This window comes from Aulonocara sp. 'chitande type north' Nkhata Bay, linkage group LG11 (assembly GCF_057382095.1).
Source record: "Aulonocara sp. 'chitande type north' Nkhata Bay isolate Kocher_YH1m ecotype deep benthic linkage group LG11, A_spYH_male_GT1.1, whole genome shotgun sequence".
In the NCBI taxonomy this organism is placed as follows: domain Eukaryota; kingdom Metazoa; phylum Chordata; class Actinopteri; order Cichliformes; family Cichlidae; genus Aulonocara; species Aulonocara sp. 'chitande type north' Nkhata Bay.
Window position 1 is genome coordinate 25,107,384 of NC_141354.1, and position 24,529 is coordinate 25,131,912.

At 41.5% G+C, this 24,529-nt stretch overlaps 1 protein-coding gene across 1 annotated transcript in view; it reads right to left on the reverse strand.

Moving 5' to 3' along the window:
• LOC147319051 (nectin-2) overlaps nt 1–24,529 on the reverse strand; it is an 86,172-nt gene continuing 61,643 nt past the window's right edge. The window contains exons 7-10 of the mRNA XM_086311340.1: nt 3,179–3,311; nt 2,923–2,989; nt 2,715–2,786; nt 1–1,537 (exon numbers count right to left, since the gene is read on the reverse strand). Coding sequence (XP_086167466.1) covers nt 1,319–1,537; nt 2,715–2,786; nt 2,923–2,989; nt 3,179–3,311 — 491 coding nt within the window. The 3' untranslated portion in view covers nt 1–1,318. The remainder of the gene's footprint in view (nt 1,538–2,714; nt 2,787–2,922; nt 2,990–3,178; nt 3,312–24,529) is intronic.

Consider the following 24,529-nt stretch of genomic DNA (forward strand, 5'->3'; position numbering starts at 1 on the left):
AACACCACAAAGTCAAATTTATGTTTTTTAATAAGATCAGAGTTTACCGTTTACTTTATTAAATGGAAAAACAGTCAGAATGACTGAGATAATACAATGCAAAAAGGAGTAAAACAGATTTAAGCCAACTTTATTTCAGAAAGTACTTCAATTTTAACAAAAGTCGGTTAAATAAAATAAACCCCTGGTTGGCACCAACACAAAGAGACATATTCTGACTAAGCACAATTGACCTTTTTAACCCTTGAGCCTGATAATGGACGGCGATATGAGAATACAAACAGGCTCTTTGCAAACCTCTGTTTCAACTTCATAATTTAATCCTCCACTAGAGAGATAAACAATGTAGACTTCATAGACATAATCCAGATTTGCCCTCAACCAAATTCAGCATGCTAGTTTATATTATGATGCTACGACTAATAAAAATAGGTACAAAATGCATTTTTGGTTCTTCATTTTTTAGTAAGAAATATCCCTCATATTGCACTGCCAGTGCTGAGAAAAGCTATGGTTTAAATATTGAGGGATGGATCCACTTTAAAAAAAAAAGAAAGAAAAGAAAGGATCACTCTCAGTTTGATTCCAAAGGAGATGAATGACATTACATTTGCAAAAGAAAGGCAAAATCCAGATGCACAAAAAATAAGAAAGAAAAAAGTCGGTAAAAAGAAAATATTTAAATCAAAACATAAAGTGCTGCAGCAGCAGTAAACCCCCACTGACTGCAGTTTAAAACCTAATGTCGTCACGGTCTGCTGGTGTCTTCTAAGCACCACCTGATTAACTGCTGCTAATTGCTTCTCCGCGGGGCGCCTGTTTTATTGAGACTGAAACCAACAACGTGAGACATAAGACTAAACAGAGGTATCGCGTAAAAACCCACATACTGTGCTTCTTTTAACCATGCCGCCTCAGTAAAATATGTATGACAGCAATGCAAACAGATTCAGTATCAACATCTGCTCCTTTCAACAGTGTTCATGAGCTGAATATGAAAAAACAACAACAGCGTTTGCTTTATGTACAGTTTAAGAATAAAAATCTCATTACATTCCTGCAGCTGTGCTCTACAGCTGTGTGCACTGGCGACAGTTTGTGTCTTGCTGGCTCAAGTTGATGGACGTTTGCAACCAGCAACACAAGGCTGGACGTGATTGCGTCACAATAAAGACTACCTGTAACCTGAAAATTCACAATTAAAGCATCAAATGTTCACATTCCCACGTACCTACAGAAATATGAATTCATTCATTCAATCATTCGCATACGCTCATATTTACACACATTAGCAACTTTCTGTGGCTTTTGACAGCCCTCACACAAACATGGAAGACGACACGAAGCTTTCACCACGGCTGATGTTGGGGACGGGGTGGTAGTCCTGGCGGTCAACGTCTACGTGCAGATAAGGAGGAAGGACCTCATTATTCCCTGGATCATCCCAGCCAGAGGGGGCACCAGACACGTAATGCATTCTGTTGTTTAAACCACCGTTGTCATAATCGTCATCCTCATCTTGATAGGCATCCAGGTCCTGCCAACAATAAGGAAAGATAAGCATATCATACAACTACGAATTACGAGAGTTTACCGAGTATGTATTTGTATTAGTGAAATAGGAGGTGGTTTCTATCATCACCTTCTAAAAAAGATGAAACATTAAGTTAGACTCAGATAGCATCATCAATGAGATTTCTTTCAGTTCTTTCAGATAATAAATACTTTCCAGAAAACCAGACTATCACCAGCAACGATAAAAATAACAGGTTTTTATGGCATTGATCAAAACCAGCATAGCAAGTGTTTCACCTCTAGTCTTCTAGTTAATAATAACTGGGGACCAAAAGCTTATCACAAGTATCAGAGGCATATACAGGATTTTAGGGTGGCACAGGAGGAAGCAAAAACAAAGCAGGGGTAGGAAGGGTGGGGAGCCCAGGAAGAATATTTAAACAGAAATAAAATCAGTGAATTAAACAGGCTGCTCATGTGCAGCCCTGTGAACTATTACAGATTAATTATCGGAGCTGCACAACAATCTAAATCTAATCTTGTGCCAGATAACTGTTTTACAAAGGGGAAAATAACCAAAATATATTGGAAATATTGAAAATAAACATACTAATTTTGTGAAAAAACATTTTTCAGAATCATAAAAATGATCATTTTAAAATATCATTATTGATTTATTAATATTTATATCATTTTTGTTATCTGTTGATGATTTTAACCACTTAGCTATAATAATGCAGTTAATCTGCACAATAACATCACTAAGGGGTTTGTACCTTACACTATTTATTTGAAAGTGCAATAATTGCAATAAGTTTTACAAAGAAAAAATACAATTGCTGTTTGATTGTTGTAAAGTACAATGTGCATGCAATGACTGAGTACACTAAATACATTGAACATATTTTTCTTGGGACATCTCAGGCTGTTTATCATCTGCTTTTCAAATGCAGTGGTTTTACTGCAACCGTGTTAAAAAATGTATGCATTCGTTTTACTGCTCCTGAGATCAAACTGGGATTTATGTAGCCAATTATCTAAAATGGTCCTGAACATTTGTTTTGGTTTGTTTTTTTTACCAAACCAAAAACAGATGCTGAAAAAAAGAGAGTACTCTGAGGAGATTCTGTTTTGATAGGATCTCGAAAAATATGCATTTAAGTGTCATTTTCACATATGTACTCAGCATGCATCCTTACCGTGACTGGCTCTTGACTCTGGGTGGAGTGGAAGTCGTTTTGGACCACTGGGGCATTGCTTGAGTTCAGCAGCTGTCGACACACAATTAAACAATCATTATACAGCACGAGAACAAAACTGTTAGTTGTGATATGTGCCGAGTGACCTGACAGATGTCAGGATAGTGATACTTTTGTCCTTCCAAGGACTTTTCAATTAGCGACTCACCATGTTAGCAGAGTTGGTGGAATTAAATGCCTTATTTGGGGGAGGGGGCTTGTACTTTGGTGGACGACTGCACAAAAACACACAATTCACACATTTAATGACTCACAAAAGCATGAGACACGCTGCATGGCATTTCATCTAATGGAATCATTTGCAAATAACAAAAAAAAAAAAAAAAAAAAAAAAAGAGCAAACACTCATTGAAATCAGCAACAGTGAACTGAAGTGAAACTCAGTCACTCACAGAGATACTTACTCTCCAAGTACTTTGGCTTTGCGTTTGCGGTACAGGGCAATGACAGTTCCAATGATGGCTATGAGTATAATGACCCCTATGATGGCTCCAATGATGATCCCTGTAGTAGGCCCCCTCTCTGGAAGACTGGTCTCTGGAAAAATATTATTAATATGTCAAATACGATTAGACCAGACTACAGATGGCATGAACGCCCTCTTTCTCTCAATAATGCCGCCTTCTAACAGTTGCACCAGAGATTGAGATTGTTCACCCCCAAATCAAATTTGCACATTTTCCCAGTAGACTATATTCCTATTTATCCATCTAGCATCTTTTTGTTTTTGCTAATTGCCCACTTGTGTGTGCAAAAAAAACCCCAAAAACATTTCTATTCTTAAAGAAATAAAATAAAATAAAATAAAACCACTTTGTTATGGGGTCCACAAATTGCTCCTAGTGAAATTCAGCAGCAGCGTCTCTTTCCAGAAATCAGCAGCATTTACTTAAAGAATCTTTTTGTGGTCTTTTTTATGCACAAACTATTTTCTACCTCTAGTCTACATCCAGTAATCAAAAGAAGTGTGCAGCTAACTAGCATTACAGCCCAGTTGAAGGGGGGCAGACAGCATCAGTGTTTACATCTTGTCACGGTGTGTTGAACACGAACCTCTCCTAATGACTAGATGAGTGCTTTATTCTGCACAGTGATGAGGTTAAGGGGGTTTGATACAATAAAAATAGTTCCTGCGTGAAACTGCAGGTCATGAGTTGTATAGAGAGACACGGCAGCTGAGTTTTTCCAAATTTGAGTACTGCAAGGTGAGTGCTATTTATTTCCATTATATTTAAGAGAAGGCAGACATTTTTATCGCTGATATTTTCCAGACTGTCCAAAATTATATAGATGGGTTTGATATTTGGGCTCACTGCCCCTTTAAATAGCTTGTAAAGAGAACAAAACAGGTAAAGAATTTTACAAGAGAAAAACGAGGAGTAAATCTCTGGCTTTGTGTTAGATTAGCACTCCATGATTTTTGAATGACTATTAAGTCAATGAAAGCAACTTGATAGCTTAACATAGCACAAACACACACACACAAATACACCCCACCACCTCACAAAAAAGTATTGGAATAGTAAAGCCAGTCAAGTTGATCATTCTGGAGCTGAGAAAACCAGTAATTCAAGGAAAAACAAGTAATGGCAGAAAAACACTCCACTCAGTCCATAACATTGTTAACGACCTGCAGCGAGCAGGGATGGAAATATCACAATCTGCTGTGTGAAGGAGACTCTGAGAACAGCAGTGCAAAACACTCATCAAGATTAAAGAAAGTGGAAACTGGAATTTGTAAAGAAGGTACAGAGATGAGTTACAATAATTCTGCAACAAAGCTTCTATGGACCGATGAGACGGAGATTAACCTCTACCAAAGCAATGGAAAGGTCAAAGGGATCTGCTCATACATACAAGCTCATCTGAGAAGCATGGTGGAAGTTGAACCATGGCTTGGGCTCGCTTCGATTATGGCCGTTCACCCACCATGTTGAGCTTTACCATTTCTTTATTTGTTTTCCGTTTAGAAGTGGTTAATGTTCCTAGATTATTTTAATCGTACTTTGTGCTGTTCTTACAGTTAATACCGAGTTTATGTTCCTCTATGCTTCCTCACTGCGACCCGTATATTTATATATAGTCCCTATTTACTTATTTCCCCATTTTATTTTGGTAGCCTTGTAGTTGTATTTTCCCCAGTAAATTTCCGCTGTATGTGATGTGATGGTTACTTTACCTCGTGTGTGTTTATAACCTATTCCTCTCTGTAGCCTTTTGTCTCGTCACCTGTTTCTTTTGCCTTTTTTTCTGTGGTCCTTGGTTTCCAATAGTTCCCTGTAGCCTAGCATTATGATTTCTGTAGTTTCCTTAGTTTCCAGTGTTTCCTGTTGATTCAGATTGCCTTCAATAAAGAGTTGGTTTCATAAAATCCCTGCATACCCACGAGTCTCCATCTGGGATCTTTTTCCACCACCATTAAATGCAACAGCCTCCGGAAGAGGCTCAATCATTTGTATTGATGATGGTAGCAGCAGAATAAATGTAAAAGTTTACATTTGTCATTTTGTCTGTCAGTTTACAGAGAAATGCATCCAAATGAATCAGGAGAAACTTTATTTTGCAGCAAGACAGTGATCCAAAACATGCTGCCGCCTCAACTCAAAACTTCATTAGGGTTAACAAATTAAAGGTTTAAGACAAGACCAGTCAATCACCAGATCTTAAAACCAACCGAATACATATTTCACCCCCTGAAGGGAACTACTGCACTACTGAAAGATCCCCTTGAAAGGCATAATCAGTGTCTGTGGGTCGTAGGCTTGATGGACAGATTAATTGGTCTTGCTCTTGTCATACTTTTGGAGGGTGCTATGGCTACACTCTCATAGAAAACAAACAAACAAACAAATCAACCAACCAATCAGCACCTGTGGCTCTCATATTTTATTTTGAGATTGCTATTACTACAACTACAACAACAACAACAACAAAAATTATCACCCACAGTTAATTTTCAATTTTCAAAATGTTGTGAAATATCAAAACAATTGTCTCAGCACAACATGCGTTTATGCTAAAGTAACAAAGCACATGAGCAGCCATAGAAATCATGATAGGAGAAAGATCTAAACCTACCCAAACCTCAGCCACCATAAAACTATTATTTAAGCTTCTAGACTAGAAGCTGCCTACTGCAGGAGCATGCATACAAATATGGAAAAATGGAGGTTAAGGGGTGTTTTAGATTAAAATGAAAGAGAACAAGTTGTTCAAACTGAAAAAAGAAAAAACAACAATTGTCATTATACTTGTGTTGTTCTGTTTCTGGGATGGTAACCTCCTGGTGTTCTCACTTGCTGTCTGGCAGCTGCTCAGAGCCAATAAATAGATGTGAGAAGAAGGCATTGGCTACGAAGCAGCTAAGAGCGGCGGGAATAGTAAAGTCAGTGACCCTGTAATTTATTCAAGGCTGAAAACAAGCGTCAAAGACTCAACATTGATTAGATGAAGCGTTTTTAAAACCTCTATAGCAGCTTGATTGTTATAATATGCATGTACACTGATGGGTTAGTCTGGGTGTTGGATATATGTGTGAGTGTTGTATGATGTGTGTTTGTGGGATGGGAGTAGGGCCAGGGGGTTGTTGAGCTGCGTGCGGATGCATCATCATATCACGCTAATTTGTATCTAGTACCTTGGACATGATTTGTATTTCAGATTTAGCATCGTGTCTACCTGCCTGGAGACTTGGAGACTTGCAGATGGAAATTAGCTGGTAGCTAAATCCGGCACAATGTATCCCTTCTCCTCTGAGATTAATGTTTTTGTTCATGGTCCCTGACAAATAAATAAACTTTTTTTTTAAAAAGGCCAGAAATATTTTTGTGCAACGATCTGTGCGCTCCCCCCACTCTAATATTTCTCCTCCTATTTGTTTTCAACGAGTCCCACCTCTCAGTTTGGGAACAACTGACTTAACAACATTACCATTAATTAGAACTCGTGTACTACAAGGCTGTAAGTAAGATAAATGAAGTTGTTTCACATTGTCAACCCGATCACTAAGAGTGGCTTTATAATTTAAAAAAAAAAAAAAAAAGAGACGGAGAGACTAATCAGTGAAGAAGAGTTTAGAGATGCGTGTGTGTCTGTGTCTAGATGTAACACTGTAAAGTACAGACGGGGTCTTGATTAGAGTGTCGAGTCACATGGCTGATTAAGTCGAACCAGCGGAGTCGTGCAGAGGTTCCTCTAATGAACCATGACCACGCTGAGCATGAACCACGAAGTGCGCACACGCAGCGCGTGTTTACTGAAGGTGCAGCCCAGCTCATTATCCCTCGCATTCCCAGGGGATTATGCTAATGAGGAGGTGGTAAAGGGCAAAGAGGATCTGAAGCTCATTTGATGAGAACAAACTCTAGTCTTAATAATTGGAAGGGTCATGATTGAACGTCTAATTACGATTCACTTCTAACAATAGTCTACTTTGAATACCTCGTCAAATAATTCCTCATTCTTTCACGCGTACAAATGTGACCTGATAATCATGTCTCGTCCTGTTATTCATTACACAGCTGAGCTTATCATCTGAAAAATCACTGACCCCACACGTTCTTTGGGTTTCCTCCCTCTTAATACTCTTTAATTGTGGTGAACATTTAATAGGCTGTCATTTATTAAAAGAAATAAATCAGCGCGCCATCGACACAGTTTGCAGTCCTGCTTTTGGCGAGTCTTTCTCTTTTAAACGGATAGCATAGTTTACAGCGTCAAATTAAATATGAGCGCTGGACCTGCAGTATCCAAAGCACAGCAATCAGTAAGTGCAGCAAGCCCTTTAAAGATGAAACAAACGGGTTCTAACGAAATAATAAATACAATCAGTTAATTATGTTGTTTGGATTTATTCTGCTGGGTACAAAGTTTTCTATTGTTTGTAATTACTTCTGGAGCAAAGACTCCTACTCCTCACATCTTGGGAGCAAAACGAACATGTGGTGGCCTCAATGCATCTAAAGTAGTAGTTCTCCTTCTGGAGGGGACAAAATTCCACGGTGCTCACACATGAAGAGGGAAACGTGTTTCATTCCCTACAAGCATTAAGAAGTCTATTCATCCCTTAAAATGCACTGAAAAGAAATATTTCAATTTTTGTATTTATTACTCAAATTCACACACACAAAAAAAGGGTTCTTCTGTAATACAGAGAAAAGAACAATGAGCTACTATGCTGGAGAGACAATTTAGGACAGGCTGCGGGAAATTAAACCTAATTATTCATGCAATACTCGGAATCTTAAAAGTGTCCCAAGCTTGTAAAACATACTTTTGCTTTAGCTCAGCCATATAACAGATTTTATACCAGTAAAATTAACAATGCTAAATAATTACTTCAATTTTTTTTTCATTTTATGAGGGCTGAACAAAGGAGAAAGGGAACATTGTACTGTGACACTTTCAAAGTCAGTGGGAATATTTCTCATTTAATGGGAAAGGAGAAATGATTTGCGCAGAACAATAAAAAGACGAGGGAGCCTTGATGAAATCTCAGACAACACAGATGGGGACTGGATGTGGCATACTGGCAGGCATTCAGGTCTTACCGGGGTTCAGCTGCTGCAGCTGACATCTTTGCAGGAAACATCTCAGCTAATTGCATAAAAATCACCTCGACGCAGTGCATTCAGACTGCCACATGGTGGTGCTGTGTCTCTGTAACACCAAAGCACAGACTCTCATCTAATCATTTAAAACCTGAAACCTGCCTCGTCTTCCCAGTATTTTGTGTTAGTCCTTCCTCATTCCACTGCCGTATCTGGTTTTCTTTGTCACACCTCCCTCCACATTTTTGGTTGCTGGGATATTTTTTTCCTCCGCTCCTTCAAACCTCTATAGAACTGCCTCTTTCTGCTTTGCCTTGCATTATCTCACAGGCGTCATTATCCCACCAATGCCATTTTTACTCAGCAGGTTTCAGGTAGGAGCCTGTTCCTTCCTTTCAGATAACCTTAGATGGAGGCGAAAAAGCTGCAGGAAAAGGCCAATTGTAAGGATTGAGGTGCAGTGTTTGTGTGTGAATGAGTTGACTTGAGAGCGTGCCCTCTGTGTTGGCCCTGGACACCATCCATGTCTTGCGCTAATGAAATATTGCAGACAGAGACAGCGAGAACGCCAGAGAGAGTGTGTGTGTGCACATATACACCGTACTTCTGCTGGCCCTGTTTAAATCTGTGCAGTTCTTCGCCAAGGACATCCAACCAGACAAGCTATTACCCACACAAATAGGGCGCACGCCCATGCACACAAAACTGTACCGACACAAGGCATTGTTTTACGAAACAGTTGACATCCTGTGTTGCATTCTTGTCACTCAGGATGATGTATTTACACTGAGACGCTGGTCTGCCATTTGCCCTTTGGCCCCCCTCGCTTTTCTTTCCAAACAAACATCACACACGTACACAGAAACACATCAACATACATATTTTAAAATAAAATTAGACACAAAAACCCAGCGCGCACAAAATATGATCAAATTAATTTGAGTGGAGAGGAGCCCCGAGGTAGAGAAGAGCTCATCCAACAAACCATGTGGTGTTTTTTTGTTGTTTGTTTTGTTGAGCGAGATGCAAACTCAGTTAAAGGTCAGCTCCATTCCTGTGAGCGGATCAATTCAGGGACCATCCAGTCGTATAGACATCTATCCCTTTCCTATATGTGAGCCCTCCATTGCTCACAGATGCCTGCCTGGCCAGCCACTCAACCATAGACCACCACTCTCCCACTGGGCACACGGGAGGAGGGGGAGGAGTAGGAGTGACGGAAGAGGAGATGTGGCTGGATGGTTCGCTGGAGCTGCCTGAAATTACTGCAGACCTACTTCAGCAAGTTGAAAATACCACCAGAATCTCTTGAGCTTTAGGATGCATGGATGAGTCCCAGCTGCAGCTCTGCAGCTAGTGGCTAGATTTGATTTTTTTTCCAGCTCCACCTTTGTTCTTTTCTCATTTCCATTTTAAAATGCTTTGGAGTGTGTGCGACAAAAAATTCGGGAGGCAGATGAGCTCTCCTTAAAAACTTAGTCCAAGTGAGTCACTGTCTGGAAAGCTGAAATGTGGAGCGAGTCGTCAGCAAAAGAGGATTCAGTGAGAGATGAGTCAAGGAGAGATGGCGGAGTCCAAAAAGTGGAGTATGGGAGAATGACAGTGAGAAGGTGAGGAGAGGGGAATAAAAAGGAAAAGAGAAAGAGGGAGCAGGAAGAGCCAAGTGAGATGAGGGCTGTGATTAAGAGGCTGGCTTCAGATAAGTACAGAGGGATTTCCCGACTGCTGCCTGCAACTGGCTGATCACACACAGAGGGGATAAAGGGGAGAGCAGGAAGACAAAGATCTCACATCCCTCTCTTTTCCACTCAATCCCTTGTTCTCTTCCTGTGTGTTTACGCCTCTCCCTGAAGGGATTAAGGTTAACATGCTGGCCTATCCTCCACTTCCCCACACAGGCTGGGCTTTTGTTGCATTTATCTGTGCCTCCTCTCCTTCCATCCATCCTTCACTCCCATCATCCCCACTTTCCTGTCATCCTGCTCCATTGGCGGCGCAATTTGGGATTCGCTCGTCTGGCCCTGTATTACGACAGCACAAATCTGCAGCGTCTCCCTCTGCATCTCTTATCTCCTGTGCCTAACGAGTAGAGATAAGCCTGTTTTTATTACCCTCCCTGACCTGTTCAGAGAATCGGTGCAACACAGGCACACCAAACACACACCTACACAAGTTTTACTTCACTGAGTGCCTGCTAACCAACCTTGAAATCCTTCATATCCACTGAAGAAAAGATTTAGATAAAAATACAGTTGGTTTTGGCTTAACAGATGTGTCACTAGAAAAACAATCCTAGTGTAGCTAATGATCAGATTCATTCCTAATGGGTTGGCTTGCCTTTAAAAAGAAAACAAGAAACAAAAAAGAGACAGTTGACCAAAATATCCAAAGCCCGAGGCTGCTTGTTGGCTCAGCTTGACGTAGCCTTGGCCATGTGGCAGTAATGCTGCGGGATTGTCCCGCTTGTGAATTTTCACTGTGCATCATCTTCCCCCCGCTTTTACCCTCTCCAATATTTCAAGTCAAACAGCAGCATGCTTTTTTAGCAAAGTGAAAAATGTCTATTTAATTATATAAATTCTCAGCGTTTGATCACCGCGCCACCATTAATGCCTTTGAAGGAGAAAACATTTGATTTAGAATTCTCTTTTCTGCAAGTTCGCCTTTGTTGTTTTTAAGATGTCAGTGGAAACTTACGTTTCAGGAAAAAGCTTGCCCTTAATGCAAAGTTTCAGCGTAATGAGACAAACGGGTATCGACTGAAATTCGACCCTTTTGAACTCAGATGAGACACAGGGCTATAGTCCCAGCAGGCACAGAAAAATACAAGGCTACCACGGTCAGAGCAGAGAGCCTGGAGATGAGATTAGGATGGAATGAATGGATGGCCTCTGAAAGAGATTAAGATAAAGATGTAATCTCATTGCTCACTAAGAGAAAAGTGAAATCCTACCCTTTAGATTCTGGGGCAGGGGTGCCCAATCCCGGTCCTCGAGAGCTACTATCCTGCAGCTTTTAGATGCATCCCTACTCCAACACAGCTGAATCAAATGGTTTGATCTCTTCAGCATGCCATCATGTTTGGCAAATGCCTGATAACAAGCCATTCATTTGATTCAGGTGTGTGGGAACAAGGATGCATCTAAAAGCTGCAGGACGGTAGCTCTCGAGGACCGGGATTGGGCACCCCTGTTCTGGGGTAACTTGGTAAAACACACGCCCTATCCATCTATCGGGCGTTCATTCAGCCTGATCTGTGTATACACTTGGTAATACAGTAACCTAACGATCAGGTGCACAGATAACTGCAGAATTGAGGGAGATGAAGACAAGAAGAGGAGGAGGAGGGGCAGGAGCAGAATGAGGCAAAGAGGTGAAACAACAAAGGTGGAGAATAAAGTACAGCTAGTGGCTATGCTAAAAGGGCACATGCATGAGCTGCAGGCCTGAACACACACACACAAACGCGCACACCCACTTAGACCTGCACACACGCACTTAAATTATTCACAATCAATGCAAGTGCTACAGTGTTGAGTGTTGCAGCTACCTCTGACATGAATTTTCCAGCAGTTGAAGACCTACTACACCCACCACCACAATCACCATCACTGTCATTTGCTATTCACTGCACTCATGATGCCATTACAACTCATTTCAACACAAAACAAATCACATCAAATTGATTGTGCTTGTTCGGACAACACAACCAGCCGAATGGCTCAGGGAGGACAGACCTTACTGATTTGACTGAAGGAAACGCTGACTGAATTTTATGTGTGTGTGTGTGTGTGTGTGTGTGTGTGTGTGTGTGTGTGTGTGTGTGTGTGTGTGTGTGTGTGTGTGCGTGCACGTCTGCAATGCTGTTGCCAGGGGTTTTTGGATTGGGCAAATCAGTAATGCTGGTCATTTCTAATCTCCCGTGATTCCCAGAGCTCAACCTTGCGCATTTAGACTGTCTGAGGATTAAATTCACGTCACTGACGTACATTAAGTGTACACATTGTGTTTGTGTGTATGTGTAAGCGTCTTCTAAGTGTGCCTGTGCATTTTGACATTTTAAAAAGCTGTGTCGTGGTTAATGTGATAACTCTGCATGGTGTGTGTGTTTTGTGTGTGTGTGTGAGAGAGAGATGCTCTCCCTCTCTGGGGACACAGTGTGTTCCCTGCCACAGTGCATCAAAGCACACTCGGTTGCCTTGGGAGAAGGCATCTCCATCTCTTCTTTCTGTCGCTCCCTCTCTCTCCACCCCGCTCGCTTTCTTCCCGCGCCTCAATCATTCCCTCTGCCTCTCCTTCCTTGCTTCTCTTCCTGACAAGGTCGCCGCTCTACTCTTGCCATCTCCCCGTTAATATTTACAGTCCACTTTGCGCTGGCACCGAGGTGGTCGACTCCAGCCAGCAGAGAAAGCAGGGCTGCATTAGCCAAATGTTGCTGTCCACTCAGAACATGAATGATATGTTGTACTACAAACACACCGTTTCTCCCGCACACACACACGCGCTCTCTCTCTCTCGCTCATACACATATACACACAGAAAAGGTGGGAGGTAAAAGGTAGAGCTGGAAACAGCAAGCAGATACTTAACAGAAGAGTAACAAGTGCTCTAAAAGCACAGGTCAGTTTGCCATTACGTCGATTGGAGCACATAATTTTGTAGATTTTAGCACTCTCAAAAATCCAACACATTAAAGCAATTATGATACATTACACTGCTGTCTCAAAAACAAAGTGGCCCTATTAAAATTCTACATGTTGGATATTTAACATACCATTAGTTTTAGCGCTTGCACTTTCATTAGAAGTTTTGCAGCGCAATTATAATGATATCATGATATCTGCTGTAACTCAGATTACATCTCAGCATTTACATTCTGCATCACTTCAGAAGAGGAAAAAAAGATACATTTATACAACAAAAAGGAACACAAGTGACCACAATCACTAAACTGGCCTTCTGATATTCACTTTAAAGGAACGGTTTAATCAGTTTTTGCTTTCTGGCTGATGTTAAGATGAGTAGATCAATACCACTGTCATGTCTGCGTGTTACTTGTAGAGCTGGGTAGCGATTAGCATAAAGACCGGAGGAAGCATGAAATCATCTCCGTCTGAAGGTTAAAAAAAGAATCTGATTACACCTCTGAAGACTTACTAATTACTATGAACAGCGCTAGGTGACACAAAAGAAAAATGGTACAAAAGTACTTTTAGAAACAGTCAGGGGCTTTTCTTTTTTTTGATAGTAAACCATAGTGATACCTGACACTTTAATGAGCGATCAGGAGCATCGGATGCAGAGGGGAAAGCAGCTACTCATATACATCCACATACATATCTGCCTATGAGACCACAACAATGGTGAGTTTATGTGAACTGAGGCCAATCTTTATCCTTGTCCAGTGGCAACACTGTGACAACACTTTTGAGCAATAAAGGGGTGGTGTACACACACCTGTATGCCCACTTTAAAAAGATAACTAAGAAAACAAATACCATTAAAACAAGACATCCAATTTTAATTTAAAAACCAGGGACAACAGATGCAAATTAGTCTGGAAGGCTGCGCCTAATTTATATTTATTCTTCGTTAACAAATAAACACAGTCGCCTACACATACTGACCGACACTTCTGTTCAATACCCGATGATGAGACTTCGAGAAATGCTTCAGCGTTGCATGAAAAATCAAAACAAACTAACATTTGTAGCGACTGGCACAGCTTGAGCATGTTATATGTCCTACCGGTTTTGCTAGTAGGAGGACTGTTCAGGTTATTTCTCCCCTTTCTACGCTAAGCACATCACATCCTGTCCCTGCAGCTCCAGGCTTGGCACAGATTCTTGAAATCTGTTTGATCCTAATGTTTAATTTGCAGCAAGGAAGCAAATAAACATATTTCACCAAAAAAAAAAAAAAAAAAAAAAAAAAAGTCCAAATATTCCTGAAAGTGAGACAATCTAAATAAACAGCTGCAGGTTTCCTGCATTTTTATTAAATGTGACACACAAAAATGTGCGTTTCCTGAATGTGAACGCAACCAGGATATTAACTACCTCTTACATTACATAATATTATATATTACAAAGAGAAGGGGACATAAGCATCAGCTGTGATAGAAACAGACGCCTGGAAGGGAACCCATCAAGCCTGAGAATATACTGTAACTTACAGTAAATGTTGCAATCTGAGAATATCCAGCCACCTAGTTTGCCTCACGATGCCTTTAGGCTTCCCATCCATCTTCCTGGCCTGCTTTTTCTGCTCTCCACCCTCCAAACCCCACTCTCACTTCCTCCGCCAGTGTCACCGTGGCCTTGAGGCCAGGCAGTCAGAAGCAGCTGGTATGTTTACCTGCCCTCGTAACCACTGCTAACCTCTGGCTAGAAGGGACTCTCACCTCATTACCCACCCCACTCAGCCACACATAAAACCTCAAACTATCCTCTTAGATTTCTCCCCTGCAGCCAGGATGCTTCACTGTAATAGCCTCTGTGTACTGCAATCCATTCAGCAGCCCGCTGTGCAAAAGTGGAACATATAACAAGGGGGAATGTAACGTCGAGGACTTGGCTACTGCTCCTTTCCCTCCATCTCTCTCTAAAGTATTGGGAGAGTCAGTTCGTTCAATTCTCTCAACTCTCGCTGACTCACAAGCGAGTGCGCTTCATGTCGCCCTCCTACCAAGTTCCTCACACAGACTCCCAGAAAGGAAACAATGCTCAGAGAAGAAGAGACAGAGATGGAGAAGGAGGGAGGAGAGTGTAGAACATATAGGAAAAAACACAGAGCTCTGAGAGAATAGAAGATTCAATCTGGAGGGTGGAGAAGCAGTTGCTGAGAACGTGTAGGAGGAAAAAGAAAATATGCGTGGAACAAGAAAAGTTCCAAACATTCTCCTCTTTTCAGCTTGATAACATAGAAAAGTAATGATCCCTTTGCAGAATTTGTTGTATTTTTTTTTTTTCTTTTGGGCTGGAATAATGATTTCCTTTCGAGTGTTGTTTACAGTGTTTGTACCTGGTGTATTGTTGACCGCAAAATAGGCAGGCTAAAAGAGCCTCGTGCACAGTCCTGAGAGTGCCATAGCAGTAATAGGCTCCATCTCTCCCTCAAACGGCCTCTCATCAGCTCCTGATTAATGACACACAGAGCCATAATGGTTCTGCGTGCTCTCCACATTCATTCACTTTCCTCTTCATCCAGCGCCCCTGGAGAGAAACCACAACAATGCGAGGTGTCGAGACACACAAAAACAGCGCTCTCGACGAACCCGAATTCAAATGCTCATTAAGAAAGACGTTTCCCCACTTTGCCATTCAGTTATGCATTGCCACTGGGAGCCAGTGGACACAGAAACAATAGAACACAGAAGAGATGGAAGGTGGAGAAGAAAACATTCACAGTTCAATTTGGCAATAAAGAATGGTTTCATTAGTGTTTAAATGTGGTTGATTGGCTGTTTGGCATAGAGTGCTACTGATTCATGCATGGTAAAAAGGACGCAACAAATATTCTGGCACAAAGCCTACGTGCGCACACACGCTCACTCGGTGCATCCATGCACTTCCAAGAAAGTCTAAGCTTCTGTGTAAATCTGTGAAAATAAACTGTGACTGGAAACCAGAAATGTGTACCTCCTTTGATTTCTGCCACTGCAGGGAGAATCCTCAAAGGTCATCATCGCTGTGTCTAGTGTTTAGAGCTCAGTCAATAGTAAGTCGCACAGCAGCACAGCTGTAATTCACTGTCCTGCATCTTTTAACATGCAAATACAAATAAACGTAGGCAAGCATGCTGGGAGGCACACGTGTCAAAGCTCTGTATGAGGGGGGGAAAAAAAAGACAAACAAGTGCCAACAGCCAACATCTAAATTGATGCACTCTCTAATGCATGAGCAGAGATCAAAACATTTACATTACAGACACGCTTTAACCCTCACATGTCATGGATGAAAGATACAAACGGCTCTACATACATCAAACAACATTACACCAAGTAGCCACTATTAAAAAACATAAAAAACAAAAACAAAAAAACCCTCGCAGCATCGGTAATGAATAAATCATTCTCATCTGCCACGCACTGAACACACAGAAGACTATGATGCTGAGCTCATCGTTCCAAATCCAGAATGGTTGCAGGCACAGGTTAGTTACTGGAAATGCTCTTTTGTCTGAATATTCATACGCGTGTAAAACTCCCCCATCGCAGAATGTCGCCTGTTAAGATGCTCCTGCTCCCCCCCCCCCTCCCCCTTCTCTGTGGGGGTGTCTGTTGATCCGCGTGTTTGTGTGTTTCACATCAGCAGAATTTATGTTCGCTGTTTGAGCACGCGTGGGGGTAATCAATAGTGTTTCAGTGAAGGACACTTAGGAGCAGATTGGAGCCCAAATTCAAGCTAGCATGAAAGACAACATGACAGAAACACTTGCTGCTCGACCTGAAGAGGCTCAGTGTGACATCAGCTCTGGCTGTCAAGACACACACACACAGATTTTACACACACATTTAGACATGCTTGTAAACTCTTAAGAGTGTCTTCAAATACAGTTAAAACATTTACACAGGGCCACATCAAAGAAGCCAAACTAATGAGTTATTGACCGCTGAGCCTGCGCACACACATACTACTGCATGCACTCTGCAAATGCACCTACTCCATGCAGAACAGACGTGACCAGCGTCCTTTTCAATACTAGGAAGGGTGTGCTATAATGGGAGCACGTGCGAGCCTGCCGGTGTGTGCGTGGTTGCGTATGCAGGGCTGACTGTGTGTACACAAGTCATTATTAGAGGTTTAGTGTGCGCTCACCAGTCAGTCAGGCTCCAGTCAGAGGAGTCAGCTTAAGGGCTCATAGCAGCTCCCTGAGGAGACACTAAATACCATCAGCCGTTTAAATCCATCCATGACCATTTTAAATATGCAGCACACACTCGCTCCATTTTTAATAAGGGCTCGGAGCAACAAAGGAGGAGGAAAAAAAAAAAAAAAAGAAAGAAAGGCGAGAGCAAAGACAGAGACGGACAGAGACGGAGAGAAAGAGGGGGGCAGACTCGGGGAGCAGCAAGAGGGAGGAAGATGAGGGAAGAGGAGGAGAGTGGAGTCTGTTGCATTGATTTCTTGGCAGTTTGGCACCGGCCCTTATTCGCCTGGAAAAGCCACAGATGTGTCAGAGCCAGTTAGGCACGCAACAAGAGAGGGGGGACGCGTACACACCCAACACAGTCACATGCGTGTACGCACACAGCACATGTGCAAACGACGAACACACAAACACTCACAAATGAAATGCTCGTAAATAGAGAGAAGAGACAGTGTGTTCTCCGAGTGTCTGTGAGTGTGCGTGGATTACAAAAGCACCTGTGTGAAATGAGGGAGTGAGAGCCAGGGATGATGCAAGGGGTTTTGATGCTTTTCTGAGGAAAACCAGGCATTTCTCTCTGAAGGCAGAGTCAAAAATAGATATCTTTACACACACCTAGATGGGCAGTAAATTTCTCCTTAATCCCTGGCTTAACTTAGCTCAAAAATGTGTCTGCCCTGCTTAGCTTTCAAAGCACACCTGACTGTGTGCGGGTGTATGCACAGCGCAGCGGAACAGCAGGGGAAAGTCGGATGTACATTTTGATCTGAAGGCGGATGAGACATTAGGATCAAAGTCTGGGACTGGGGAGAATCAACTGATCTTAGCTGTGAATCCACGAGCAATCTCCAGACAGACTACCTGATTAGCTAGGCATTTGAGGCCCATATCTAGCAAGAAAAGTGGAGGGAATACCAATAACAAACTCCAAGTCTGGTCTGTGTGTACAGTCGCAAGGAAAAGTTTGGGAGCTTTTCGAATTACCAGAGTTTCTGTATTCACTAGTGGGAAAATGTGGTCATCTATATAACTATTTTAGACAAACACAGCTTGACTAAACCATGAGATGTACTTTTCATGACTATATATATAACACAGTGAGAAATGATTTACTGTGCAAGCTGAAAAACTGAGCCTCTTTTGCAGAACGTCTGCAAAAAGCGACTTTGAGTTAGGAATTATAATTAAGGAGATTGAAAGTGTGGGTTACAGAGGTGCTATAAATAATGGCACACAAAGACAAAGTCTGCCCTTCTGAACAAAGATTCGTTGTTTGTTACCTTTGTTCCACTCATACCTTTTAGAGGGCCTCAGAAAAACAGCCTATATAGATGTTTGTCCTTTTGTAGATTAAGGACTGTTGCTATTGAACAAGAAAGGTAAGAAGAAGCCACCACTTACAGCAGAATCTACAGAAATCCTTACATTTTCCTCAAATCTGTGTTCATGTTTCCTTTATGAAACTTCCGTGTGGTCCTCAACATTTCAGGAAAGATGTACTGTCGACAAAACTTCAGCTTTTTTGGGGGAAAAAAATGCCCCCTGTGCCATGTGTGAAGCAGAAAAGGCACTACAGACTTGAATCTTAGTGATGCATGGTGGAGGGAGCATTGTGGTTCAGTGCTGCCTCAGGGCAGCCCTGAAACTGCAGAAAGTGACCCAAAGCACACAAGTAAATCCACAAACAATAGCAAAAAAAGTTTGGGATGCTCAAGTCAACAAAACTGCCCATAGCACATCTGTGAAGCGGTGCATGACCTGCAGAGGGCAGGTCACTCAAGACAGCCTATAATATTGATGTACATTTCTTGTAGCTGCTTACAAGATGGAGGCTGTTGCCGTTTAAAAAAAGAAGAAGAAAAAAGGTCTGCAAAAGATGAGTCTCCAAGTTACAAAATTATTCAAGGGATTGTTGCTTTTTCCAGCAAGTTCTGTTCTTTAAGTGTGACTTGGCTCTGATTCAGACTGAATTTCATCGCTAACGAGTGCAAAAATCCAGATTATTTCAAAAGGCTCAAAGATTTCTTCTGGCAACTTTAAAATCACATTAATCAATGTCAAGTTTAGAGAATTGATTATTATTGCAATCATCTTTTACAACTGAACTCAGAAGACACTGAAACACAGACGTTAGCTCTATTAACCCTTTCTAGCCCAAAGCCTTTTAATTTTTCTCATCTCCATTTTCGTTGTACTAGAGTAATTAAAGAGGGATAAAACAATGCGTCCACTGCCCTGATATTACTAAAGCTGTTATTCCTGAACATTATACCTAAATGGCCAGTGTGGTTATCTAAGGTATATACTCTCCCTGGTCACTTCACAAGTAGACCTTGTGAGTATTAAGGTTTCATCAACCTTCGTCTTCAGAGCTGTTTTAATTCTTCGTGGCACAGATTCAACAAGGTGTTGCAAACATTCCTCAGGGATTTTGATCCAAACTGACATGGCAGCATCATACGGTTGCTGCGGATTTCTCAGCGGCGCATCCATGATCAGATCATTCCACCACATTCCAGACGTGCTCTACTGGACTGAGATCTAGAAACTGTGGAGGTCATTTGAGTACTTGATACAACTTCACCGATATGCTTAAGAAACCAATTAAGATGATTTGAATTTTGTGATATAGTGAGTTTTCCTGCTGGAGGCAGCCATTAGAAGATGAGTACACTGGTCATATACAGGGATGGACATAATCAGAGACAATACTCAGGTAAGCTGTGGTCTTTAAATGATGCTCAGTTGGTGCATCGGGGCCCAGAGAGTGCCAAGAAAATATGCTCTGCACCATTACACCGCCAGCAGCAGCCTGAACTGCTGATACAAGTTAGACTGAATCTATGCTTTCATGTTTACGAACCTGGAAGTCCAGTTCTGATGAATCTATGCGAGCTGTAGCCACAGTTTCCTCTTCTTAGCCGACACTGTAGGCCGGGGTAGTCTTCCACTGCAGTAGCCCATCTGCTTCAAGCTTCAGCATGTTGTGCATTGAGAGACTTGCAACAAGTGGTTATTTGAGCTACTGTTTTTCTTCGCATCAGCTTGAAGCAGTCTGGCTGTTCTCCTCTGACCTTTGGCATCAATAAGGCGTTTTTGCCGAGAGAACGGCTACACACAGAATATTTTCTATTTTTTGGACTACTCCCTGTAAAGTCAAGAGATGGTTGTGTGGGAAAAGTTTCAAAAATGCTCAGACCCGGTCGTTTGGCACCAGCCATGCTAAATTCAGAATCGCCTTTGTTCCCCATTCTGACGCTCAATTTGAAGTTCAGCAGGTTGACTTGAATGCATCTTCATGCCTGAATGCTTTGAGTTGTTGACGTGTGATTGGCTGTAATGAACAATAGTTGAGTGTACCAGTGAAAAACAGGTATGTCATCGATGAACACAGGAAGTGTTCATCAGTGAATCCTAACTATGAACAGGTAACTAGTTTGTTAAAGTTTAAAATAGTAATTTGAATATTTGGTCCTAATGGACTAATAAGGAACCCTCTGAGCTTAGACTAAACTTTAATGTTTTTAACCCTTAAACACCTACTATGTCATATTTGATACAAGTTTTTGAGACCTCTACATAATCAGTGTTTTTCTTTCCGACAAATCAAAAAAAAAAATTTGTTAAATACATTTTTAAGCAATAAACAAAAAATAACATTAAAAACTCAGATGTGCCAAATATGATGCATATATGCAAATTCAGAATGCAAATTAATATTCAATGAATTTTAAAAAAAACTGTCAGAAGGCTCAATAACCACTCCATTTTCAAAAAAAAAAAATCTAAATTTTCTGGCAATTATGTCACGTTTCAGGCTTTAAAGGGTCAGCCAGTTTCAAAACCAAAACAAACAAAAACTATTAATTCACTCTATTTTGTTAGTTTATGTGAGATAATATATATATATATATATATATTTTTTATGTATTTCTGCTATTAGAACCACTATTGTCCTGATTAATGCCTGGCACCGTAAAATGTAATTAAATACTGATGATGCAAATTAAGTTGACCAAACATCTATAGTTTCTGATGATAAATATATGACTTGACTGAGTAATCGCTGTTGTGTCATTTTAAAGCGATATCACGGATAACAGCGCAAGCGAAGCAGGGGTCACGGATATATTTTGACTGAGTGTTTAAGAGGTTGATGGAGTCACTTATGAACGCTGCTGTAGGTTTTTCTCTGCCTCCCGAACCAATAATGAAAAAACACTTGCAAGCCGAACCTTTCTGCAAGGCACTTCACAACACTTCAGTGATGCCTACATGTCAACAGCTTTCACTCAGCGGGAATAATGTCAGTTCTAATGGAACAGTGGCTTGCCGAACCCCGTTTCCTGTTTTGGTTAAACGCACCTATAGGTCGGGCTCCTCTCGCTCCGGGTGACAGGTGTGTCACAGCGGCGTGGCGGGAACCCGGTGATCCCAAATGACAGAATGAATGACCGGTTAGTCAGCTCGCTGTCTGACTCACCGGGCGAGAGAATGAGAGCTCACTCACCGTCACGCTGACTGCATCTTATAAATGTGGCTCTGTTCTCAAAAGATGAAAAGGGTGGATGTGTCACTCTCAGTTTACACAGAGATACACACGGAGATGCTCAGACTTACAGAGACACCCCGGCACCCGAGATGTAGATTAGACATGGTATGTTTATTACCCTGTGAGCCACAGAAGAAACCAGCGCCGAGACCTCCCTTCATTCGTCTGTCAGTAAAGGCACAATAGGACAGTCACACTTTCTTTGATGCAGCACTCTGGAATGTTAATCACCACAGAAACCCATTATCTTCACATCCTCTCGGTCCCTCCCTCCATTTGTCTTCTTCTTCTTTTTAAAACCTGACAAACTCCATGCTCGTTACTAGAAAGTACCATTGTTTCATTGAGCGCACATGTAGAGGGAGACAGAGACATGAGGCAGAGGAGATAAGAGGAGAGGCAGCAGAGAGGGAAGGCCTGCCTGCCTGACTGCTGACATAAATTGGGGATCGTAAAAAGTGTCGTCCCGGAATTAATCTGCGAAGAATGAATAAAGTGAAGTACCTCAGGGAGAGGTGTGCGTGTACGTGTGTATGTGCATAGGAGCAGGGAGTTATTCTTGAATCCATAATGGAGACAACAATGGAGAGAAGGAAACACGAAAAACACGACTCCTAAAATCATTCATAAAGCTTGATGATCTAGATTCACGAGGATGTTATTCGTCCATTCGCACATATGCAAACGCACAACAGAGATCTATTCTCAACACGTGGGATTGTTGTGCCTCAGCTGTGACATACTCCTCGCCCGTCTTTCTGCTGCAATGCCTACAGGAAGTGCCACATACATCATGAATTTTATGCATAAGGCTGAATGTCAACACTGATGCATAATTTTTGCAGTAAAATGCTAAATGTCACCAAACACCAGGCTCTGTTTCGACTGATGGCGGGGCTCGTTTTACCAGAGGACGTGCTCGCAGCCACCAGTCGCCACGCCAGCCGTCACACCAGGACTGAAAGGCTACAACTGTACTTTGCGCAGTTGTGGCAGCAGCGGAAGAGCAGGCGACAAGGGAGATTGGGGGACAAGGAGGGTAATGAAAGCAGATTCGAAGGAAAAGGAAGATAGACAAGAGGATTTTTTTTCCCTCCACATTTTTACTACTTCTTTTTTTTAAACAAGCAAATGAAGTGGAAAATGAGGAACAATATCAAACTCTTACACATGATTAAATTTCTTAAAGCATAATTTTACCCTTAAGCAACTTGAAGGCTTTAAAACTTCCTGCCTGACATTTCGTTTATCTTTTCCCTCCTCTGAATTCCAGGCACGTGAGGAATATCGAACTTGGCATGTCTGGAGACTTCTGAATCTCCACTCACATTTGAAATAAACTTCGAAGAGTCAGAACAATGTTTGGCTGCACAACATGAGTTTCGAATGACTGACCCACTGGTGGGCAACAAAGTTCAGCGCATTAAGTATTAAAGGCTCCAGGAGTTGCAGTGCTTTCTAACCAGCGAGATAGTTTTGGGTTTATCTGGCCACATTCTGCAATAACCCTCTTGGGTTTCTTTGGCCATCAACATCTACACCAGATATTAACATTAGAGTTTCTATATAATTACATGCAGTTCATTACATTTGTTTTAATGCTTTGTATTTATAAGCAGTTTCGCTTTGCCCATGCAGCCCACATGCACACCATCAATCTCAGTATGCAAATTATGAAACTGTTTGGTGTACTTGCTGACAAACTTGGCAAGTCCCAGGTCGAGGGAAGCATAATTATTTCCTCAATAAACTCTTGTCAGGAAAGATGTTATAGCTAGAGCTGAAATGTGTTTAAAGCAGGGCTAGACGACATGAGTTTGGCATCACTGGACAAAAAACGGAAAAGAAAAAAAAAAAATCCATAATAGCATTTGAGTATATTGTAATTAGTCTGAGAGATAACTTTACTCCTACATGTCTAAAAATCTAGGGCTTGATTGGAGACTTTGGCCAGTTAGTTCTTTTGAGATCTAAACAGGTGGATCTTGTTATGAAAAGGGGAGGGAAGGAAAAAATTTTGTCATACGCACCAAAGTGGGTTCCTTTGATAGGACAAAACAGAGAGGAGAGAGCTGAACGAGGTGTCTGTACAATTCAAATGAAATCTGTAAACTCTTTGCCTGCAGGACTAAATTACTGGGAGGAGGTGGACTTTGGACACAGCTTGCCTTTCACACCCAGCTGATTCTGATCATCATCTCCAGATGGGGTCTGATATTTTTTCTTCTTTTTTTGGAAAATAAATAAATAAATAAAATAAAATAAAAAAAATCACATGGCGGTCTCCATGCATTTCCTTCTTGCGCTGACAGATGCTGAGATATCCAGTTTGTTCATTTTAGGTGTGAATTGTACATGAAAATTGCATTCAGATACTCAGCTATCTTTGAAGATTCATCGCCCTGGTGCTCTGGGAAATACACAGCTATAAACAGTTTTTATAGGTACTGCATATTTAACAGGTTACACTTAAAAACATGCTCGAATAAAAAGCTATCTGCATGGCTGGATATCAGAAAGGGTAAGCAAAAAATGAAAAGACACTTGAAAATGATCAGTTGACCCCTCAACAATTTCTAATACATCATTCATCATTCTTACCTACTTTATACTCATTACAGCCAAAGGCAAAGGAAAATAAACACACACAGAGAGAATTTGAGGACAGAAGGAAGGAGAGGACACTGTGAGAATAAGTAGCCAGTGAAGCAGTTATACAGCTTAAAGTCTTCCTTCAAGGCAGGAGACCACCAGCTGAGCTCCTCAAATGAAAAACTAGACTA